Source organism: Candoia aspera, chromosome 2 (genome assembly GCF_035149785.1).
Source record: "Candoia aspera isolate rCanAsp1 chromosome 2, rCanAsp1.hap2, whole genome shotgun sequence".
Lineage (NCBI taxonomy): Eukaryota > Metazoa > Chordata > Lepidosauria > Squamata > Boidae > Candoia > Candoia aspera.
The window spans coordinates 11,465,381-11,488,855 of NC_086154.1; the positions used below are offsets into that span (position 1 = coordinate 11,465,381).

Below are 23,475 nucleotides of genomic sequence, written 5' to 3' on the forward strand. Positions count from 1 at the left end.
ATTGCAGCTTAATATTACAATGAAACCAGAATTGTTTCTACAATATTGGGTTTTATGGGCATTGAATTAGAAAAGTACAGGGAGTTAATACTGCATATGGTAACTGTGGCAAGATTACTATATGCACCAAAATGGAAGGATAATGAAATACAGCGTAAGACTGGATTATAAAATTGACGGAACTTGTAGAAATGGCAAAGCTGACCAGTTTGGTTAGGGAAAAAATGATAACGACCTTTTTGAAAGACTGGAAACCTTATATGGACTTTTCTTCTTAAAGAAGAAAAGACTGAATTGATGATTTATGAATTTGGGGACTAAAAGGGTTATAAAGTAAGAGATAAAAAAGGGGGAAGAGTAAGATAGTAACCACTCAATAGAGAGAAGGGCGGAAGTCATAATTTTATCTTTTCCTTTTTGTCTTATTTTTCCTTTGATCCTTTATACTTTTATTGTATTTTAAAAATTCTAATTAAAAAAAACAACAGGACAAGCCAGAAATATATGAGTCACCATCTCAGTTTCTGCATCAGAACAGCTGCTCGGTTGTTCTTGGAAAAGGAGGTTAAAATTTGAGCAGAACGTGTTTCCCGTTTTCTTGATTTAGGTCTTAGTATATCTGGAGCCGGCCGAAGGCATCTGTTCCCCAGCGACTCTTGGCCCGGCACGGAAGCAGCGGGTGGAGGTGCCAGGGAAGTCCACAATTCCTGTGCCCTTCGTTTTGGTTCCCATTGGGACAAGCGACATCCCCATCACTGTGGTTGCTGTTGGCGAGTGGGGGATAGGGGACAAGGTTTCCAAGAAATTACGGGTAGAGGTAAGAAGCTTCAATTACTGCAAACGTTGCAAAGCTCACAGGTGCTCCATAATCTTGTTCCTGATGCAAAAGCAAGAATGTTAAGCCAGGATAAAGACTCTTCTCCAAGTTGAGGGTTAAAGTTGCCTTTTGAATGGTGTGCTAGATGGTACGTTGCCAAAATCGGTGGAAGCGGGATCAGAAATGGAAGGAAAATCTGGGGGATAGGGGACCTGATTCCTGTCTGAATCATAGCTAAACATAGCAGCTTCAAAGCACAAGTGCTTCACAAAACTTGCTAAAATGCCAGGAAACCACATCACCAAACTTAGACAGCAATTTTATAAGGTGTTTCTGGATTAGGGAAGAGGAGGTGCAAATAGCCTGTGGATGGTTGGACACTGCAGCTTTTAAGCAAAATTCTCCACATTTGCTAGTTGCACATATTTTCACTATGCCTATTTGGGTCCCAAATATCGTGCATTTTTCATCAGCTGAATGTAGATGATAATACCTACGTATTAATGCCACACTCACATGTCCCAGAGTTTGCACTTGTGAAGCAACATTATTCAGAGTTCAACAGCAAAGGATCAGTAACGCTTGGGAGATAACTGTCTTTACACTCAGCATACGCATCACGCTCCTTGGCTTCATGGCTAAGCAGAATAGTGTATCTGATTTTGTCCACCACATGCCAAGTTGGCTGTCATGTAGAACCTGATGCATAGAGATGGGACTTCCGGGTAAGAAACGGGGGACTGAAGACAGTGCCACAAAAAGTGGAGCTGACAACCGCAGCGGAACGAAGAGCCGGTGAGTAGACTGTCTCTTCGTAATTCCTCTCCAGACAAGGAAAGGATTTGAGATCACCCACAAGCACTCCAGACAGCTGCTCCTCACGAGAAGACTGCAAGACAGTGGTCTCCAGTGGGTTTAGAGCTCTGGGAGATGAGGGAATAGCCATCTTGCTCAATCCGTGGTTGGCGCCTTTAAAAGGACTCTAAGTTCATAAACTTCCTTTTCTAATCACTTTTGGAAATTGCTTGTTAACTGCCTTTCAGCTATTAGGAACTTTGGATTGACAGGCTTTAAAGCATTGGGTGAGTTTCCTTCAATCCTGAGTGAAAGTTTCAACGACAAGTTTAAGAACTTAAAAAAAAATTTTTTTAATAAACAGCAAAAAGTTGATGAAAACCTGGATTTTAGAAAGTTACAAACAAATAAATAAGATTTTGGAACTAGTTATAAAGAATCCTTCCCATGGGAAAATGCTTTTGTTCTGAATTCAAAAAAATAATAAGACCTTAAAAATTGGACATTAGAGGGAAGTAGAAGGAACTAAAGATTACAGTTAAAAGAGAACATTCATATTCGACTTACAATTACAGAATGAACCAAAATATTTTACATTGGACATGTTGAAGGATATTTTTGACAATGGACCAGAAGTTAATTTTAAAAGTGTCTGTATCTATAGATAGACTGTGTCTAAAAGATGCTGTGGAAGAGGAACAAGTGCTACCTGACAAGATCAAGACTGAGTTGAAAGTGGATTTAAAGATGACAGGCTATAAGAATAACATGGAAAAAGATGTTACACTGGACATACAAAACAAACTGGCTGATGTCTTAATAAAGGATATTCAAATAACAAACCAAGAGAGTGACCTAGATAATTTTCCTATATTGGATTTACAAAAGAGGCTTGTTAAAGTTTTGAAGAATTTTCTGAGAAAGGGCAAAGAAAAAATGAAAAGAAATCAAGTTCTAGGACATTATTTGAAGGGACTAAAAATCAAGATTGTTAGAAGAAAGAAATATAAAGTTGGTTTATTTGATCAAGGATATATACGTTGTTATTTCTGGTAACCCTTAATGGACTTTTGCTGATCAGGACTGAAATGACAAGGTTTTTAAGGATTTGTTTATAGATAAGAGATGGGATCTGGGAAGAAGAGATCATGTATTACATTTTAAGAAAAGACGATTAGTTACTAAAGTTACTAAATTTGTTTTTACTTCTTGTGATATAGGTGGGAAGTCACATCTTTATATATTCCTTCTCCTTAACTATATTCATATTTTTTCTTTCTTTTCTATTTCTATTTCTTTCTTTTTTTTCTGCACCTTCTACTTTTTATTCTTTTACTTTTTTAGTGTGTTTTAGTTTTTACTCTTGTACTTTTAATCCTTAATAAAATCACTATTAACAAAAATAGAACCTGATGCATAGCCACACCTGTTCCATTTCTTCTCCATTTTCAGAAAGAGGGTGCCACCAGGCTGGAAGAATATACCGTCCCTCTTGATAGTAAAGGTAGGACATTGTATCAGAGGTAAAACTCTCTTCTTATTACTCCAGGGAACAGACCCACAATAGCTGGAATATACTACTACTCTGTTTGCCACTTCAGAATAGCCCTAAACTCCTGTCCAAAATCTAAGTGTTGTGCTTCCCCTGAAGAACATGCTTGAGCCAATCTGCAGCAAGTTTTGAAAGAGAGCTAAACCTGCTGGTCTATCCATCTGTCAAAACTTGCCTCCACCTCAGTTCTAGCTCCATCCTATATTAAGGAGAATGATTGGTGGATGTTTTCCTACAGGCGGGTGATGCTTCATGGGAGGGAAAGGGACCAAAGCTGGAGGGAGCTCTGCCACTCCCTGTCCTTAGCAAGCTCTGTATGCCTGAAATAAGGACAGCTTCATTTCCCAGGATAAGGACTGATAGCGGAGGTAGCAAATTTTAGGCTGGTATGGTTTCCACTGGCTGAGGAACTTGTTGACTGTTCTTTAACTTGGCTGTGAGGAAGAGCTAATGGACTAGAAAAGAAAAGTTAGACAAGTGGTGCCATTAGCTACTGGAAATTTCTTATGGGCGTTCCTTCTACACCTGTTCCAACAGAACTTCAGAGAAATCTGGCACGAGGATATTAGTGAGGGGGAAGGGAGGTAGCAGAGCCAGGATTTCTAAATTATTTGTGAGGGCTTTAGAACATGCTGGGTTGCAGCAATAAGGAGCTAATCTTTTATGATCCTGTCCTCTGTGTGGGTTAGATGGACACCCCAGATTTGTGAAGATTTCAGGTGACCTGCCATCCAACACCATTCCTGATGGAGACTTCACGATGAATGTCCGTCTGACAGGTGAAGACCAAATTTGAGGTTTTTGTTTTCAAGCTTGCTTAGCTTTCAATTCACTACCAGTGCTGCAGTTTTGTAATTTCAGACCTGCTTCCCCAACCAGGTGCTCCTCAGATATATTGGCTTACAACTCTTCTTATCTGCAGTCAGCCTGGTCAATCATACTTGCTTGGGAATAATGGGAGTATTAAGTCAACATAGCTGCAGGGTACGAGATTGGAGAAAGCTGTTTTAGTTTTCAGTGGAGGTTTTTGTCTATTTAGACATTCTTTAGATGCTAACATATATTGCTGTACTGGTTTCAAAATGAGGTTAGCCAGCATCACTGCATTTTGCTTATTTTACTGAGCAGACCCTGACTCTGGCCCAACTCTGATGGCCCCACTCAGAATTGCATATTATCTGTGAAAAAGAGATGACCCAAGACATTTTGCTGCCTGCCCCCAAGTAGAAATTGATACCACTGGCAGTTGAATCTTACTTTAGCAGAGAAGGCAGGAAGAAGTTTCCATTGAATTTGTCAGGATTTCATTAGTAGTTAGAGATTCCAAAGCAGATGAAGACTGTAAATAGGCAGCTGTGGGTAAAACCAGCTTACCATTACATAGAAGGAAAGACAGAAAGAGTGGATCTTATATTTGAACACATCCTGGAATCAGCCATAATGGTTTAGTGCCTGTCAACTGATTATAATGACTGCTATTTTTCAGAAACAATAAAGTTGTAGCCATGTTGGTTTGAGTGTCTGGGAAGCTTCAACCAGGCTTTTTGGGAGTCAGACAGCGTTTGAAGGAATGAGAGTAGCTTAAATGACTTAGAAACTCTGTCCTCCAACAATATGCCATATTACCTCTAGCGTTCACCCACTTAAGGCGTATCACTCTGCCTAATGGTAGAGCCAGCCTTGCTAAAGACCTGTGATCTCCCTTTTTGGTTTAAAGTAAGGTAGTCCTTGACTTATGACCAATCGTTTACTGACCATTTGAAGTTACAACAGCACTGAAAAAAGTGACTTTCAACCAGCCCTCATACTTATGACTGTCACAGCACCCCGCGGTCATGTGATCAAAATTTGGGCCCTTGGCAACCGGCATGTATTTACAATGGTTGCAGTGTCCTGGGGTCATATGATCACCATTTGCAATCTTCCCAGCTGGGTCCCAACAAGCAAAATCAATGGGGAACCACATGATTCACTTAACGACCATGGCAAAAAGGGTCGTAAAATTGGGTGAAGTCACATGATGCCTTGCTTAATGACCACACCACTTAATGACAAATTTTCTGGTCCCTATTGTGGTTATAAGTCAAAGACTACCTGTATCTGTATGGAGTTGGGGAGGGGAGGAATTCGCTTTATCCTGTTTGCTTCCCCTTTCCCAGCCCATGTTATTTGCTGAAGCGTTCATTCATCTTCACACAGGATCGGTTCCTGCTGATACCATTCAGAGTTCTCTGGACCCAGATGGCATCTCCTCCCTGCTGCGGGTTCCAAACGGATGTGCAGAACAAACCATGATCTTGTTGGCCCCAGGAGTCTATGCCATGCAGTACTTGGACCAGACAGAGCAGTGGCCCCATCTGAAACCGGAAAGCAAAGAGGTGGCCCTAGAGAACCTCCGCAAAGGTGGATATGACACATATGAGGGGGTGCTGGGGAGGTACATGCATGGAGGGGAGACCCTTTGGCCAGGTCAGCTGATACATTTAAGAGCTGAAAGGAGTCCCAGCACTAATTGGCCAGCATCTGTATCGTCCTTCCACTGCCTTTCTCTGGAACTATGACCAGCTGATAGTGTTCTACTTAACCAAGCATTCTCCATTCAATGCACCTGGTCATCTCCTCCCTCTCGCCTATGCAACAAGAGATGGTGAACACCCTCCGTGGAAGACTGTGCAGCCAAGAAACCAGCCCCCCCCCCCAAAAGCACCATTGTCCATCTCCCTTTTGCTGCTTGCATTGCAGGCTATGCTAGAATCCTCACTTACCGGAAAAATGATGGGTCTTACGGAGCCTGGGTCCACACCGCCAGCAGTACCTGGTAAGAGGCTCAGTGCGAAAGAGTTTGGGTGTCAGCAACAGGGGAGGGAGGAGAGGGCTTGAGTGGGGATTATAGAATCACAGAGTTTGGGTATACCACAGAGGTCATCCAGTCCAGCCCCTGCTTGGTGTGGGATTCACTAGTGCCTCTCTGACAGATGACTATTTGAAGAGTCCTACAGGCAACTGAGTTTAAAGGGAGGCTGTTTTAAGTGGCACTGATGGACAGCTTTGGCTGCCATATTGTGATGAAGAAGAACTCACCATGTCATGTGGCAGCCTGTTCCACTGACGCACAGCTCACACAGTCAGGAAGCTCCTCCTGATGTCCAGCCTGAAACTCCTTCCTAACCAGAAAACTAGGGAGGGCCCCTTCTGAAACACTTCCCATGTCCTCCCTCCTTCTGTGGGCTGAGGTATCTTTTACACACCAGTAGTCCAGTCTGCAGCCCTCCCTCCCGTCTCCCAAGGTCATTCCCACAGACCATTACAACAGGGCAGCCAAAGCTGTCCATCGACGCCACTTAAAACAGCCTCCCTTTAAACTTAGTTGCCTGCTAGGGTGCCCCATTCACACGATCCAGGAGTCACAAGAGTTTACTCATCTTGCTTCTGCCTGGCTTGCTTTAGGCTAACAGCTTTCGTGGTGAAGGTTTCGTCCATGAGTCGTCTATACCAGGAGGTGGATAGTGCCGCGATCCGGGGGTCGGTGCAGTGGCTTCTGGGAAAGCAACAGAGTGATGGGTCTTTCATTGATCCCCACCCTGTCTATCACCGGGAAATGCAGGTGAGGCCTTGGGCTGCTGGCTCCGTTTCCTGTTGCATGCGTATAGGGGTGGCTCTTGTGCCTCCAAATTCATCATGATTTTCTGGGCCCCATCGTTGAGCTTCTGTTTTTCTTTTTTCCCATTCTTCCCAGGGCGGTATAGGTGGCCTTCATGGGGGGCCCGCGTTGACAGCCTTTGTCACCATTGCGCTGAAGAAGGCTTTGCCTTTGTATGAAGCCCCAGAGAATGACGAAGAGGCAGAAAGGCAGAAGCAGGAGCAGCTGAGCAATCTGGTATGAGGCCATCACTGTCCTTCCACGCGTGAAAATGTTGATAATGCAGGTAGTCCTCGACTTACAACCATTCGTTTAGCGACCGTTCAAAGTTATAACAGTGCTGGAAAAAGTGACTTACAACTTGTCCTTGCACTTACGGACATCACAGCATCCCCGTGGTCACGTGATCAAAATTCGGGTGCTTGGCAACCAGCATGTATTTACGACAGTTGCAGCATCCCAGGGTCACATGATCTCCATTCATGACCTTCCCAGCTGGCTTCTGACAAGCAAAATCAATGGGGGAAGCCAGATTCGCTTAATGACAGTGTGATTCGCTTAACGACCATGTAGCTTGCTTATGGCCACGGCAAAAAGGTCATAAAATCGGGCCTGGTCACCTTATGCCTCTCTTAACAACCATATCACTTATTGACCAAAGCCCCAATTGTGGAAGTAAGTCAAGGACTATCTGTATAGGGCATGGAATCCAGGACTCTGAAAATCTCTGCTTTTTACTTTTTCTAAAAAAAAAAAAAAAAAGCAGTTACTAGTCCTCATGAGTGTTCCAGTCAGTGGACAGTCTGCATTTGCTGCTAAAGCCTGAGTAGAATTATATAATTTATGTATGAGAGTTTGGCACAGTAAAATGATTAAGAACGTTAGAGGTCCCTGCTTTAAATCTTATTAAATAAAACATCTTTTACCCATCCGTCTACAATGTTTGGATAAGAAGGACTACAGGCTGGTACTGGGAGACTCAGCTCTCGAGAGGTTTACTCAGATTCATTCTCTTTGGTTGGGTAACTCCAATCCTTTTTTACATGCACGTTGGGAAAAACCTTCCCCGTGTTACCATTTCAACTATTGATCCCTCTTATTGATTTTTTTAATGGTTAGGGGTTTTTTTAAACCGCCACATCTCTTTGCACATTTGCTAAGCTTATCTGTGGAACCTTCCATGATAAATACACTGAGCTTTTTTAAAATATCCATTTCCCTGATAATGCTTTTTTTTTTGTTTTTTTTGGACCACAAGAAAATGCTTGCTTGCTTTGTTTAAACCCTAAAGTTCCAGAAGCTGCATCCGAAGGTTGTACAGATTCTCCAGATACACGCACTATTCCTTTTCTTTTTTTTTCTGGTGGGGATTTTTTTGCCAAAGAACAAAAAACGCCAGCACACTCTGCTTAACGTTTCCAGCTGTGCCGCAGCACAATCCGTGTTAGCCGATTGTGCCAATTCACCCTCACGAGAGCTCCACTGCCCACACACCCTTTTCCCCATTGCTGTGGGCAAATTCCCTTTCTCCGCAGAACAGCAGCAAGAAGTAAAGCCTGGGGTGAGCCGCAGGCCGCAAGGTATGACTTGGAGGTCCCTAACCAGCTCCAATACAATTTCCTTCCCCCCCAGAGAAATAGCTTGGATCGTGCAGCAGCGTATCTCGCCAGGGCCCTGAACGATCAGTCTCTGAGGCCGTACCCTGTGACCATCAGTAGCTACGCCCTCGCGCTCGCTTCAGAGGACCAGTCGGCCATTACTCTTGCCAGCAGCCGCCTAAAGGAGCTTTCCTCGGAAGATAAAAGTATTCTCTCTCTTCATTTTCATGAAATGCTGTTTAAAAATGTCTGTCCTGGGGTTGGGTATCTTTCTTTTTTTAAAGGCATGGCTTTACAGGTAGTCCTCGCCGAACAACCATGCGTTTAGTGTCGGCTCAGACTTACAACAGTGCTGAAAAATCCTACTTATAACCGGTCCTCACACAACCGGCGCAGGCTCCTTGGTCACATGATCGCCATTTCTACCTTCCCTGCTGGCTTCTGGCAAGCAAAATCAATGGGAACAGTGTGACTCACTTAACGACCACGTGGTTTGCTTAATGCCCCCAGCGATTCGCTTAACGACCACCACCAAAAGGTCATAAAGTCGAGTCAGATTTGCTTAATGACTGCTTCACTTAGCAACCAAAATTCCAGTCCCAAGTGTGGTCGTTAAGTGAGGACTACCAGGAAAAGGCAGGGCTTCACCTGTTTCTCACCAATGTCGTCTTCTCACTGACACAGATCTGCTGCCTCAGTAAAATGAGAGCCAGATTGGCTGCATTAGGGTGTTGTGAGCAAAACATCTTGGGAGCCCCAGATGTGGTGCTTAGCCCTCCTTCCGAGTTGGGTCCTCTCAGTTTCCCCCTCCTGGTGCAAGATTTCTTTCTCCCCCCCCTCTCTCTGCCTCTCTCGTTTTCTCTCCCCCGCCATCAGCCCAACCAACCCCTTTTCCCAGGCTGTGACACTTCTGCCCATTCAATCCCCACCCCACCTCAGACCTGAAGCATGGGGTTTGGAGCCTGTCCAGACGCAAGGGCTCCGGGGGTGCGCCTAACAGTGGAACCCGAGTTAACAGGTTGACTCATTTATTTAAGACCAATATCTCACCTTTCCTTTGCAGAACTCAAGGTGGTGTGCGCAATGTGCCCAGTCTCTTATCCGAGATTGTGTGGTGGGCTGGTCTGAGAGAGGGACTGGCCCAAATTCTCCCAGCCAGCTTTCATGCCTAAAGAAGGACTAGAACTCAGGTCTCCTGGTTTCTAATCCAGCGCCTTCACCTCTACTCCAAACTGGCTCTCACTTTTCCTGGCATCCATTTCACAGCAGCTGAACGAAGCCTTACAAACCGCAAAAGCCAGACGGAGGGGGGGATTTGGAGCACAGTGCGTGCTTCTAGTGTGGGATATGGTGTGCTTATGCCTCTTCCTTCCTCTCTCTTTCCACATTTCCTAGAGTCCCCACAATGCCCCTTTAAGAACTGCTGCTCCAGACCCTCTAACTGTTGCCAGACCCCAAGCCCCCCGGATTCAGCCAGCACGGGATGACAGGGGTTATAACCCTCCCATGTTTATTGGTGCCACAAGAATTAACCTGCCCCAATTCCTGCAGGGGCCATGAGGCAATTCAGATACCCCAGTATGACTGACTACGTGCCATCAATTCAGTGTTGACTGTTGACAGTCACACAGACAGGTTTCCTCCTGGATGATCTTTCCTCAACATGGCCTTTTGGCTCTCCCAATGGTGCACTCATTGCTCTCGTGGCTGGGTCCATCCACCTTGCTGCTGGCTGCGCTCTTCTTCTCTTTCCTTCCATTTTTCCCAGCAGTATGGACTTCTCAAGGGAATTGGGTCTTCGCCTGATGTGTCCAAACTAGGATAATTTGAGCCTCGTTATTTGTGTCTCAAGTGAGAACTCTGAATTGATTTGTTCTATGAACCATTTATTTGTTTAATATTTCTGTGAAACGGACGAACGGACGAATGAATGAATGGCGCACGTTTAAGCATCACTTCTGCTTTGGCCGTAAATTCTGTCCTCTCGTTCTTGGACCTCCAGACAGCACCATGATATTCTGGTTAGTGGATGAAGACCGTAATAAGAAGGTCCCTTCGGCTATCTCAGTGGAGGCCACAAGCTATGCGCTTCTCTACTTAGTGAAGCAAAACGAAGTTGCAAGAGCTAGCAAGGTTGTCAAGTGGCTGACAGAGCAGAGGAACTATGGAGGAGGCTTCAGATCCACCCAGGTACTGACTGGTGGCACCCCAACCATTGCTTATCAGAAAAGGAGTGGTGAAACTGTGTCTGAATCAGAGCCAGAAGTTGGTGATTTTTGTAAGAGGAAATTAAGGTCCGGAAGGGCACGTAGGGTGGCTGGTCAGGATGACAGAACTCTTCCTGAGAAGAGGGCTTGAACTTTTTGTCTCAGTGGGGAGGGTTTTTTTGTTTTTGTTCTTTAATCATATGGCGTAGCAGTTCGGTGTTCATGCTGCTTTTTCTTGCTGGGAAATCCTTGTGAGGTCCAGCAGCCAGATGTGAAGACCATTTAGCCGTGACAAGTCACGTTGCCTGGGGTGCACCACGAGGAGGCTAGTCTGCATTGCACCGAGCTGGGCTGAGGGAAAGTGACTGGCCCAAGGTCACCCAGCCGGCTTTCAGGCCCAAGGCGGGACTAGAACTCTCATACCATGCCTGATTGGCTCTTGGGCTGAGAGGGAGGGACTGGCCCAAGGTCACCCAGCCGGCTTTCAGGCCCAAGGTGGGACTAGAACTCTCATACCATGCCTGATTGGCTCTTGGGCTGAGAGGGAGGGACTGGCCCAAGGTCACCCAGCCGGCTTTCATGCCTAAGGCAGGACTAGAATGCACGGTCTCCCGGTTTCTAGCCCAGAACCTTAACCACTAGACCAAACTGGCTCTCTTTCAGTGGGGAGTGATAAACAATGGCAGACTCAGAGCTCCTCGCAGACTGAAAAGAGGCTCAGGCCACACAGGCAGCAACAAACTGTGATGGTATAATACTATGATCCTAGATGGGTTGGCTCATTTTAAGCTGCAAATGAGAGATGCAGTTTCTGGATGCCTGCCTATGAAAAACACTATTGGGGAGGTGTCCGCCAGGAGAAAATGCCTTAAAAAATGGATACTTTGGGGAAAGATGGGTACAAGAAGGGAGGAGGGAAAATGCTTGCAAAATACAGAGAAAACAGCATATAAAAGAGACATGGATTCTGAGCATATAAAAGAGCTGTGGATTTTGGTGGGCCAACAAATGCATACAAACCTTCAGGAATTTGCAGAACGATACAAAACGTGGGACACTGTGAACTTGGGCCTCACATAATGCAGATGACCTAGGAAGTGGATGATAGGCAATTGTGTGTTTTTCACGTGGGTTACCCAATAGCTACCAGGGCCCTGATTTCTGTGGTGGCCTCTTTTCCCAGGACACAGTGGTAGCTCTGGAAGCCCTTTCCGTCTACTGGATCAGCACTTTCAAAGAAGAAGGGAATGAACTAACGGTTTCTCTTACTGTCCCTGGAAGACACTTGCCTATACAGCTTTCCTTTGGAAGATCCAATGATCCAGTCCAGGAAGAACTACAGGTATGCATGTTGACATGGCTTTTTATGGGGATGGAATTTGTAGGTGGGTGTAAACCCATCCAACCCTTTCCACTGTCCTCTTAGCAAGCATGTTTTCCACTCTGGTCGATTTGTATCTGGATCTTTGATCCATTGACAAGTCAAGAAACTTTTGAGCCCAGCTCAGTTCCTTGAGGTTACATGGACACAACCATGCAGTTTGCTTGGTAGCAGCATGGAATGGTTTGCTTTGCCTTCTTCAGCAGTCTAGCCCTGGGATTCCTTGATGGTGTTCTATCCATGTATTAATCAGCTTTAATCCAGTTTAGCTTCTGGGCCCAGACAAAGTTGGTGAGATACTGACACCTGGTGAGAATATCCAGGCATAAATTCACTGGCCCATTGATGGGTGTGTTGGAAGTCCTGGCAAATCCAGCATGCCTCATTAGCATGTGAATTAGCATGAAAATTGAGTTGTCCCACAATGCAACTCTGAGGAAGCTATTTGTTGCCACTCCCACTTCCTCTTTCTCTCTTTCCCCTTCTTCCACCCAAGGAGAAGCAAGCATGCTGCTCTGCTCTCCATTCATCAGGGCCATGTGCTCAGGCCTTGATGAAGGATTCTGCCCCTTTCTTCCACGCAGCTCTTAGCAGCTGTAGGGCTGAGAGTTTAGGGCAAACTAAGTATTTAGAAAGAAAAGAACAAGGGAACTTCATCTTTTCCACCAAGATGGATGTAACAGAACAACAAAGAATAAAGTCAGTAAGATTCTTTTTACTTCTTAACCTAATCTGTCTAAGCGTGTGATTCTTTATGTTTGGGAGGGCTGAGTGTGTAAGATCCATAGCCTGTATTTCTCTGACGTGCTCACTGAAGCTATCTAAGATAATTTTCTTTTTCTGTGCCAGCTTCTCAGCTGTGTTATAAGCTCTGCTCCATTTCAGTGGTTCTAGCAGGCAGCGCTTCTGGACTGATCATGCATCCATACGATGCTGAGCAGCCCCATGATTACTCCAGGAGGTGCTACAAAGAAGAAACAGCCTCCGAAAGCTCAGAAAGCATTTTTCCTGTGGCAGGAAATAAAAAACACAAAGCCCCCTGGCCACCTTGTACACTTTCAGAGATGAGTCATCCTTTCTTCCATGATAGGAGGAACACTAGCAGACTCCATTCCCATTAGTGTTCAGTTTGCTAGGAAATTTTTTTTAAGGTCTCTAATGGCTGACTGATAGATTGACTATCCCACCCCTTTTGGCAGATCCAATCATCCAAGTTTGGCACTTGAAAAAAAAGTCACCCAAGTTATTCCAGATGTTGCTTTCATACTCATGGTAGAGACCTCCACAATGATGAAGTTTTGCTTCTTCAGAAGCGGCTAGGAGCAGAACTAAGACAGAAATTCTATATAAGCATTTAATAGAATAGGGCTTTCTAATGCCCAGAACTTTCAAAAACGTTGCTCATTAAAATTTCTCTTCAGCCAAGATCCTTTTTCATTCATTTTGTGGCTTCCTTTATGACTTCCTTATTCAACTGGCAATTCATTGTCTCTAATACATCCATCTTTTGTTCATATTGGAAGTAGATGGGATATCAGATTAATGTGTCCATTCACCAATGTATTTTTTTTTCCCGTTCAATCATGTCTGATTCTGAGAGACTGCCTGTACAAGTCCCTTAAGTTTTCTTGGCAAGGTTTTTCAAAAGTGGTTTGCCATTGCCTCATTCCGAGGGCTGAGAGAAAGTGACTGGCCCAGGGTCACCCAGCTGGCTTCATGCCTAAGGCGGGACTAGAACTCAGGGTCTCCCAGTTTCTAGCCTGATGCCTTAACCACTACACCAAATTGGCTCTCAATATATTTTAAGCATCTTTTAAAAACTTAACTTTTTATATTGGTCTTCTTCCACCATCAATTTTCCCTAATATTTGTAGTTGTATGGCTTGTGTTTATTCTGCTTTATCTAATGCTTTAAAATTATAAACAAAGTAGAGGCAGTATTTAAATTAGTGTTTTTCAAGCCTGGCTGAAGAATTCTGAGAGTTGAAGTCAACATATCTTAAAGTTGCCAAGTTTGAAAAACATTGATTTAAATGCTTTGATAATAATAATAGCAACATTGAAATGGCAGGTATTGCAAGTTTTTTTTAGTTTAAAAAAAAGGTACATGTTTTGTAATTAGGTTGCAATCTGGGTTTTGTATATGTGTGTTTGCAAGCAAATTTTTATATATAGTGTATGATTTTGTTGCCTTGTCAAAGAGTTAGGTTGTTTCTTTTTATGGCAATACTATTTTTGTTGTTATTCTACAACATAATTCTGGTTTTTCCTTCAGTTTCCTTTGGGAAAAGACATCAGTGTAAAAGTAGAAGGGAAAGGCAAAGGAACCCTGACCGTAAGTATCTTCATACTGCTGTTATAATGAAAATTAAATGATTGCTACTATGATTTTTCCTATGGTTGCCAAGTGATATGATGAGTTTTCTCTCTGTTAGCCTCACAGCAGAACTGAAAATTAGTAATGCTGAGAAAGAGTGTTTGGCCAAAGCACAAAAGGGGGACTTTGTGATGCTGACAATAATTGTGGATTATCATGTGCTTGTTTTAGTCTTTTCTGAAATCCACCAGTCTCCTGTCCTTTCAAAAAATGTGAAGGGGGATTCTATCGGTAACCATCAAGCCCATTTGCTAAACCTTAGTCCCCAGAGAGTTCAGGCAAAGAAAGTTTCTGTTTTAGAACCGAGCTGCTTTATAATTTATGCTTAGTAAACCAGATACAAGTAAATGAGCTGCATACACCATGATTTGTTTTGAGCTAACAAACCTGGCTTAGCCCAGTCCTCAGGCAATTTCCATTCATTGGGAAGAGACTTTTCTTCCACAGTGAAGGTGGAAACAGATCAAAACAAAAGAGACTCGGGCAGCTGGGGACTCCAATAGAAAAGCAGAAGGATTAAATGGTCTATATCTGCAGGTGCCCCCGACTGATTGGCAGAAACTGAATCCTGGGGAAGGCAGAAAGGAGATAGTTAAGGAGTAAGAATCCAACGACTAAGGATTATAATTCAGCTTCTGTGTCTCTTTAACTCTACCAAAGAGTTTTTCCTTGGAATGATAGGAAATGCTGCACCTGTTGCATTTCTTGTAAAGGCTGAAGGGGTTCTTAATAGGTGTGAATCAGTAGTTGGGGTGAGAGTAGAAAGGATGTTTCCATCCCTTGGTGGGACTGATGCTTGGTTTCCCTGCATTCTGGATGCATCTCCAGTCCTACTGGAAGAGTTTCAGAAAGGTAGAAGGACAAATGGTGCCACCAGGGCTGGACTTCGGAGAAGAAGTCCACAGCTCTGCTCAGCAGGGAACCCCAACATCAGGAGGCTGGAGGGCCATAGTTGGAAACCCCAGAGGGGGTGGGACAAAAACGTGTGGGCCCCTGTTGGAATAACCAAAGCCATGAGTAGCCCCCTAAGCATTCTCCTTCCATCTAGCATGACCTAACAGCAGCACTCAGGACAGGGGAGGCTCATCTGATCTTGTTCCTTCCAGGTTCTCAAGCAGTTTTATGTCTTGGCTGTCCAGAACAACACCTGTCAAACTCTCGGGCTAGAAGTAACAGTGAGCGGCTCTGTTCACAGAAATTGTACGTCAAGGATTGGGATCGGAGGGTTTTTTGATCATCGGTGGTGGTGGGGGGTTCTTTTTTTCAGTTTTGATTACTATAACCAACATAGCTGGGCCAGCACATCACAGACTGTCGTTTAATGTGAATGGCATGAACAGGAGAGAACTGCCCCAAGTTTCAAAGCTTTGTGTATCCTTTCCTCAATCTTTTCTTGGGGTCAGCCTTCATCCGTTGTGCTTTCTACAGCAATATGCAATGATTGCTGTTTGGGAAGAATAATTTAAAACATGATTGGCTTGAGGTTGGCTAGTTTTACACAAAGGGCTAGACCATGGTTTAAACATTGTGATGTTTAGGCAAAAGCCAAATAAACTACCTTATGTCTTTATGTGGTATGTGAGCTGGGTTAGGAGGTTAAACCATCATCCGTTTTGGCTTAGCATGATGTTGTGTAAACTCATCTGTTGTACACTGATAACCAGAGTCTGAGTTGAATAAGTGTTATATAAACCCAGCTATGACTTTTGAAGGTAGGTTTTTAGCTTTAGGTTAAATTAATCAAGCCAAACCATGATTGATACAAGTTTGGCTAGTTTTACACAAAGCACTAAACCATAACCCATGGTTTAAAAATTGGGATGTTTAAGCAAAAATCAAATAAACCACCTTACATCTTTGCGTGTTGTGTGAACAGGGTCAAGATGTTTGTTTATCTATCAAATTTCTTTGACTGCCCATCAGTCTGGTGAAACTCTAGGTGGTACACATGAAACAAATCTCAATCCATTAAAAAGCCAAAACAAATCCAAGTTGAGACCCCTATAAAAATACCACCCTCCATATAACCCTCATAAACATGCCAGAAATTCAATAAACTAACATCCTGTCCCCAGTGCCTTGTGGAAGAGCCAGGTTCACAGCCTTCTGAAAGGCCAGGAGAGTGGGGGCAGTCCATATCTGTTAAGCCATCATCCACTTTGTCTTAGTGTGTTGTGTGAACTTGTCTGTTGTGGTCTGTTAACCAGAGTTTGTAAATGTCATGTAAACATGGCTGTGGATTCTAAAGATGGCTTCTTGGCTTTATGTTAATCAAAGGCCCTAGTCTGGGCCATCTCCCCTTCTCCTCCTCCTCATCCTGTGTATGCAAGAAGAGGAATGGAACAAGGGAACTCATGATTCCTTCTTGCTCAAGCACATTACACTAGACCTGTGTTCCTCAGCCTTGGCCACTTTAAGATGTGTGGACTTCAACTCCCAGAATTCCCCAGGCAGGAATTCTGGGAGTTGAAGTCCACACATCTTAAAGTGGCCAAGGTTGAGAAACACTGCACTAGACCACTAGGTCTCTATTGCCCTTGGAAAAAAAAAAAGGAATCATGAATGAGAATCTGTCTTCTGAAATTAAGAACCAGAACCTGGTAATTAATGAGGCACATTCCACATTTGGTGTGCCCCATGGGAGAGAAAATTGGTTCCATACCTCACAACGCTAAGGGTCCATGCTGTGTGTAAATCCATTTTAACGTTTGCATCTGTTTTCATACAACAGCTGAAGTGGAAGACTACTATTACGAATATGAAGACAATGCTCAGCCCACATCGCAACCTGCTAACCAGCCATTATCACGGATTGAGTTATTTGACGCCCAGCAGCGTCGCAGGAGGGAGACCAAAGACCCTGAACAGTTAAAGCACGAGGTCACTTACAATGTCTGCTTCTGGTAAGTTGGGGGACAATGTTGTCAGAGTTGTGAGATGGGCTGGCAGTAAGCTACTGAGGACCAACGGGCTCTTTAGGCAGATTGGCAACAGTGGATAATGGGTTAAGTGAACTTTTTCACACAACATGCCAGCTGCAGACAGGCAACATTTCAGCAGGCACTTACTGTATATTTTTTAGAAACATACAAGTTTTTTTTACTTTTCTTCTTTTAAATATGACTAGTTAATTTTTAAAAAAATTCTGTTAATTTTAAACAATATGGTTTGGTAGTATTTAGTATGATTCTTAAGTGCAGTAAAATAAAACTGAGGGAAAAAAGAATTGCTAGGCCATTCTAAGGAGTGAAATATTGTTGTCTTGGGACATCTAATGCGTAGGACTTTTGATACCATCTTATTCAAGGTCTGGTGTTAAAATATAGTTTTATGAGGATGGAAAAAACCTAATTGCTGTCTTGCTCTGACCAGCCCAGAAAAAAAGTGCACCCTCCTTATTTTACCCTCACAACAGCCCTGTCAGGTAGGCTAGGCTGAGAGAAGCTCTGTTTACATAACACACCAAACCACAAACTAGCTAACTCTATTTTTGCCTTATGTCTTAGCCCTACATTCATGGTTGATTTATGGCTCAAGTTGTCTTGCAAATCCCTGAAAATGTGGTTAACAGAGTCTGCCATGGTTCAGTTTATCCAGGGCAGGCATGTCATGCCAACACAGGCAGAAAGTGGTTGAAACTTGGGGCATAAGCAGGATTTCATCATAGGTCTCTCCAATCGAAGTCCAGCACTCTTAGTGCAGGGGTGGGCTATCGTGGAAGTTAGGCCCCAGTTCCATCAACCCCAATTAGTTAATTATGCTCAAGCATCATGTAAGTTAGAGTAAGTCTGTGGGTTCCTTTTGCTGGTATCTGTCAGCCCTACGAGGCAGACAAGACTAAGAAACCAGTGCCATATGGGTATAATGGTCTGTGAGAATGTCCTTGAGAGACAGGAGGGGGAGGAGGGGGAGCAGCAGTCTAGGCAACAGTCAGATAAGAGGCAGCTTAGCCCGCAGCAGGAACAGGGGAATGGCAAACATCTCAGAAGGGACCTTCCTTAGTTTCTCGGACTGTAAAGACGGGGGAGAGAAGTACTTTCAGACTTGCGAGATGTGGTTAATGTAACCTCACAATAAAGGTCGTGTTAATCAGGGCTGCAACTGGGGGGGGGGCAAGCGGGGCACGTGCCCCGGCGCTGCGCAGGGGTGGTGGTGCCAAAATGGGTGTGGAATCCATGTTTGCCCCAGGTGACACAGACCCTAGTTGTGGCCCTGGTGTTAACCCCCTTGGTTGGTGCTTCTTGTCTGGACTACCTCTAAGGGCTGATCATAGGTCAGGACGACTTTTATTGTAGCAGCTACAGGAGCAGAATCTTGCAAGTCTGAATGTGCCTCCCCCTTCCCCATTTTGTCTTCGTGTGAACTGCAGAGGGGCCTGTCCAAGACGTTTTCTCAAGTCGACTTCTCGGCCTGGGCTCAGGCCCCTCTTATCGCTGTGCCTGGTGGTGGCTCTTTCTCCTGCCCTTCAAGGCCCTTCCCTCTGCCCTGTATCTAACCCTGCCTGGGGTGGGGGCAGATTATAGTGCCCTGTGTCTACATTACGTGGTCCACCTCGTCCAACATCGTTCACTAATGTATCTATTAAACCACCCAGATCGAACTAAAGGCAGGAAACAACTTCTCCCACCTCCCAACCTTCCTTTTTTCCTTTGTCTTTCCCTACAGGAGACAACCAGGGGCTCGTGTTTCTGGCATGGTCATTGCTGACATCAGCCTGCTGAGTGGCTTTCAGCCTGACGAGGGGGACCTTTCTCAGGTAGCTCTTGGCAAAGTATTGTATTTCCCTTTCGTATAGGAAAAGTGCGGTGGTTCGTACCCACCTCAGTGGAATGAAACCCTTAGATCTGGATGTCCCCAGCTCCTCCCCATTTATCTTAGGTGGGTGAAGCAGAGATTGCAGGGTGAAACACTCAGAATACAGGACTTCCCATGACGTAGTGCTCTCTACCCAGCTTTGAGCTGGCAGGAAATTAAACCGCCATTACACTTTTGCCTATCCTCCTGCTGTTGGAATAAGGGGGAAAATATTACTATCCTGCTCCAACAGCCTCTGTTCTGACTCTCCACTGGAGAGTGAAGCCCGGATTTCAGGTCTCCGGGGCATGTTAAGTCAAGCCATTGGTTCTACCAGCTAGCTTTGGCACCCTCCTGCTCTCTCAGTGTCAATAGCTGGCAGGAAAACATCCATCAACCACAAGACTGCTGTGGCTGGCAAATAGTTTTGACAGGTGGCTAGACCTACAGTTTTAGCCGCTTGTCGAAACCTGGTACTAAAAGAGCTGATCTGGGGTGGGGGAAGAGATCTGCATGGGTAGCCCATCCCCTGGATCAGGCACTGGTTGCAGTGGATCCACAGAATAGGTGATCACTACACAGTAAAGCATAAGAGACTTCACTGCCCGCTAGACCAGTTGTCCTGTGCTGAAGCCAAGATCCCAGCAGCTTCTAGGTGGGGTGGGCAGGAGGTACATGGTGACATAATATTTACCAGACAGACCGTGGTCACCCTTATCAGCTGTCCTATGGTTTGTTCTGGCAGATGCAAGCCTCTTGCGAAAGATGGCTAAACTGCCCTGAAAATAAGCTGCCTGATTGCCAATGGGTGGGTATGGTGGGCTGCCAGATAAAACACTTCACCCCATCTGCCAGCTGCATGTTGGCTTGTTTTGAGATGGGGTTGTTGCACTAACCCCTTTATATGCAGCTCCCTCATTCCAGTTATCCAGGGTTGCTGGAAGCTACAAGTACCCAGCAGCTACCCTCTGTGCCCTGATCTGCCCACTCCAGAGAAAGAATAAGCATGGGCCCAGGGGAGGGTGCACCAGATGCCAGAAGAAGGCATATGTAGACCCCCAGGCCCAAGCGGCTGATCAGAGTGAACTGGGCCCATTTCAGGTCAGCTGCTAATGCTGCTGCAGTAGACCAGATTGTCCTCGCTCTTAAATTGCTGCTGGTTGCTGTTTGAATAAGCAGGAAAACATTCACTTAAATACCAGTACAGATAAGGATGCCTTAAGCCAACAGGTAGCCCTCGCTTACTGACCACTCATTCAGCAACCATTCAAAGTTGCGACGGCACCGAACAAGTGGTTCTTACGACCAGTCCTCAAAGTTCCGGCCATCGCAGCGCCCCCGCGGTCATGTGATCGCCATTTACAACCTTCCCTGCTGGCTTCCCACAAGCAAAGTCAATGGGGAAGCCAGCAGGGAAAGTCACAAGTCGCTCTGTTAAGTCCACCCAGCCCGCCTGGGCTCACTCTGCATCGTGCTGTCCAACCCATGGCCTTCCTGTGCTCACGCCCTGCTGTCCCATCCACACCGCCAGCTTTCCTGCGCTTATGCATAGCCTGCACTGGGCCTCTCAGGGCCTTCCCCACCCCACCCCCCACGGCACCCCTGTGGTCCTTACCTGGAACTCCCACCACTTACCACTCAGCCCCACTGGGTAGACCAGACCATGAAATCAACTCCACAGGAAGGCTAAACTTACTTTTATTGAGATTGGCTGTAATAATACAATCTTGCAAGCCTGATTGTGCTGTACCCCCTCCTCCTCCTTATACTACTGTGAATCAGGGAGGTGTCTGCCTGAGCCACTTCTGAATGTTATCCCATTGCTCTGGTCTTAAAATATGCTTCAGCACCTTTTGCCTGCGTGACGGTTCCTGCGTATCTCCATCAAGGTCGTCTTCCTCATTCTCCACAGTTTGGGAAATCTCACTTCTTCTGTTTCTTACGGCTTTCCTGTCTCTCCCCTTCTCTGCAGCTGGAAGATGGCCCCGAACAATATATCAACCACTGGGAGATTCAAGGGCAACGGTTGCTCCTGTATTTTGACCAGGTGAGAAGATTTTCTGCAAAACAAAATATTCAGGCGGGCTGTTAGAGAAGGGGCAGTTTTATTGAAATGCTCAGATGTCCTGTGGAGTCCTCAGTGCCTGGTTGTTTGCTGGCAGACATTTCATTACCTAACTAGATAACATCATCGGTCAGGCAATGAAATGTCTGCAAGAAAACAACCAGGCTCAGAGAGCACCAAGGATTCCACAGTTCAGCCCTGAGCTACAGAGATTCTCTTCTGTTAGAATCTGGTTATGGTCCAGATGTTGGACCATAAGGAAGGCTGAGAGAAGGAAGATAGATCCTTTTGAACTGTGGTGGTGGAGGAAAATTCTGAGAGTGCCTTGGACTGCAAGAAGATCAAACCAGACCATACTCCAGGAAGTAAAGCCAGACTGCTCACTTGAGGGAATATTAAAGGCCAAACTGAAATACTTTGGCCACATAATGAGAAGACAGGCACCCTGGAGAAGATGCTGATGCTGGGGAGAGTGGAGGGCAAAAGGAAGAGGGGCCGACCAAGGGCAAGGTGGATGGATGATATTCTAGAGGTGACGGACTCGTCCCTGGGGGAGCTAGGGGTGTGGACGACCGACAGGAAGTGCTGGCGTGGGCTGGTCCATGAAGTCACGGAGAGTCGGAAGCGACTGAACGAATAAACAACAACAACAGAATCAGATGTACTTCTCCTTGTCCATGCGGGAGGGGAAGCCAAAATATAAGCCACTGATAATCTGCCTTCTTAGACAACCTGCTGCCTTCCGAAGGCTGGAGTCTTAATTCTGACCATCCTTGCTACATCTCTTTCTAAGGCTCATCTTGGTTCACCGTCCCTAACAATTGTTTGTGAAAGATCCTGAGCTGAGGCCCAACTTCACTTGCCTTCCCCAAACAGCAGCCCACCCTCTATGTTGGACTAAACTTCCCATCATCCTCAGCCAGCACAGTTCTTGGTTATGGTGTCTGGGAATGATTGGAGTTATATCCAACATGTCTGGAGGTCGGCAAGTTGTGGGAAGCAGAACTTACGTCCATCACCCAATTTGCCCCGAATGGAGAATTCTCCTCCTAAAAGGAGAGAATACATGCTAGATTGCAGAAAAAGGGTATAACGCTTGAAGTTTAAACATTTCTCTGTGTCTCCAGGTGCCAGACTCGGGACGTGAGTGCATCGCTTTCAAGGCCAAACAGCTGGTATCTGTGGGAAAACTGCAGCCAGCCAGTGCTACCATCTACGACTTCTATGAACCCAGTAAGCAGAGCAAGCAACAATTGAGGGGGGGGTGCATTTTTAAAAAATCAGCCTCTGAGGGCCACAAATGATGTGGCAGGCACATGACTGAATGTTTGTAAAGATTGTTTCAAATGTTTTGCTATTTTGTAGGTATTGCAGAGCCTTCCATCAGGAGAACTTGGAAACTAAATCCAATTTATAATGTCCTTGGGTAGGTGGCTGGAGGAACAGAGAGATTAATCCAGTGTTTCTCAACCTTGGCCACTTTCAGATGCGTGGACTTCAACTCCCAGAATTCCCCAGCCAGCATGCTGGCTGGGGAATTCTGAGAGTTGAAGTCCACGCATCTGAAAGTGGCCAAGGTTGAGAAACACTGGGTTAAGTCAACATCCTGCTTGTATCTGTAACCTCATACAGATAGTCCTTAATGACCAAAATTGGGACCAGAATCTTGGTTGCTAAGCAAAGCAGTCATTAAGCAAATCCAACCCAGTTTTATGACCTTTTGTGCAGCGGTCGTTAAGCGAATCACCATGGGTGTCAAGCAAATCATGCAGTTGTTAAGCAAATCACGCAGTTCCCCATTGATTTTGCTTGCCAGAAGCTGGCAAGGAAGGTCAAAAATGGTGATCGTGTGACTACAGGATGCTGTGACAGTCATAAATCTTGCCAAGTGCCCAAATCATGATCACATGACTGCAGGGATGCTGTGATGGTCATAAGTGTGAGAACCAGTCATAAGTGTGAGAACCAGTTATAAGTTGTTTTTTTCAACACCGTTATATGTCCAAACTGTCACTAAATGAATGATTGTTAAGTGAGGACTACCTGTATGAGTTCAGGAATCTCCTCTCTGGTTTTTCCTCCTGAATTTTAAAGGTGATGGTGGCTTTTTTGCCCATAATGCTAAGCTTTTGACCAGCTTGCCAATGGAGAGATTGCACTGGGATTTAATAAGTTTATTTGGTATGCTGTTATATCCAAGTGCAGCACAAGACTTATTTTTCAGTGAGCATGAGGAGCAGATCCTGTTA

General features: G+C 45.1%; 1 protein-coding gene across 1 annotated transcript in view; it reads left to right on the forward strand.

Annotated features, from left to right (window-relative positions):
• Positions 1–23,475, forward strand: part of LOC134492050 (complement C4-like) — a 76,709-nt gene that overhangs the window by 45,995 nt on the left and 7,239 nt on the right. The window contains exons 21-36 of the mRNA XM_063296167.1: positions 608–817; positions 3,065–3,116; positions 3,854–3,943; positions 5,364–5,567; positions 5,907–5,982; positions 6,612–6,768; positions 6,901–7,041; positions 8,437–8,608; positions 10,405–10,592; positions 11,793–11,951; positions 14,266–14,325; positions 15,474–15,567; positions 17,099–17,270; positions 19,033–19,123; positions 21,134–21,208; positions 22,354–22,459. Of these exons, the coding sequence (XP_063152237.1) occupies positions 608–817; positions 3,065–3,116; positions 3,854–3,943; positions 5,364–5,567; positions 5,907–5,982; positions 6,612–6,768; positions 6,901–7,041; positions 8,437–8,608; positions 10,405–10,592; positions 11,793–11,951; positions 14,266–14,325; positions 15,474–15,567; positions 17,099–17,270; positions 19,033–19,123; positions 21,134–21,208; positions 22,354–22,459 (2,047 nt within the window). The remainder of the gene's footprint in view (positions 1–607; positions 818–3,064; positions 3,117–3,853; positions 3,944–5,363; positions 5,568–5,906; positions 5,983–6,611; positions 6,769–6,900; positions 7,042–8,436; positions 8,609–10,404; positions 10,593–11,792; positions 11,952–14,265; positions 14,326–15,473; positions 15,568–17,098; positions 17,271–19,032; positions 19,124–21,133; positions 21,209–22,353; positions 22,460–23,475) is intronic.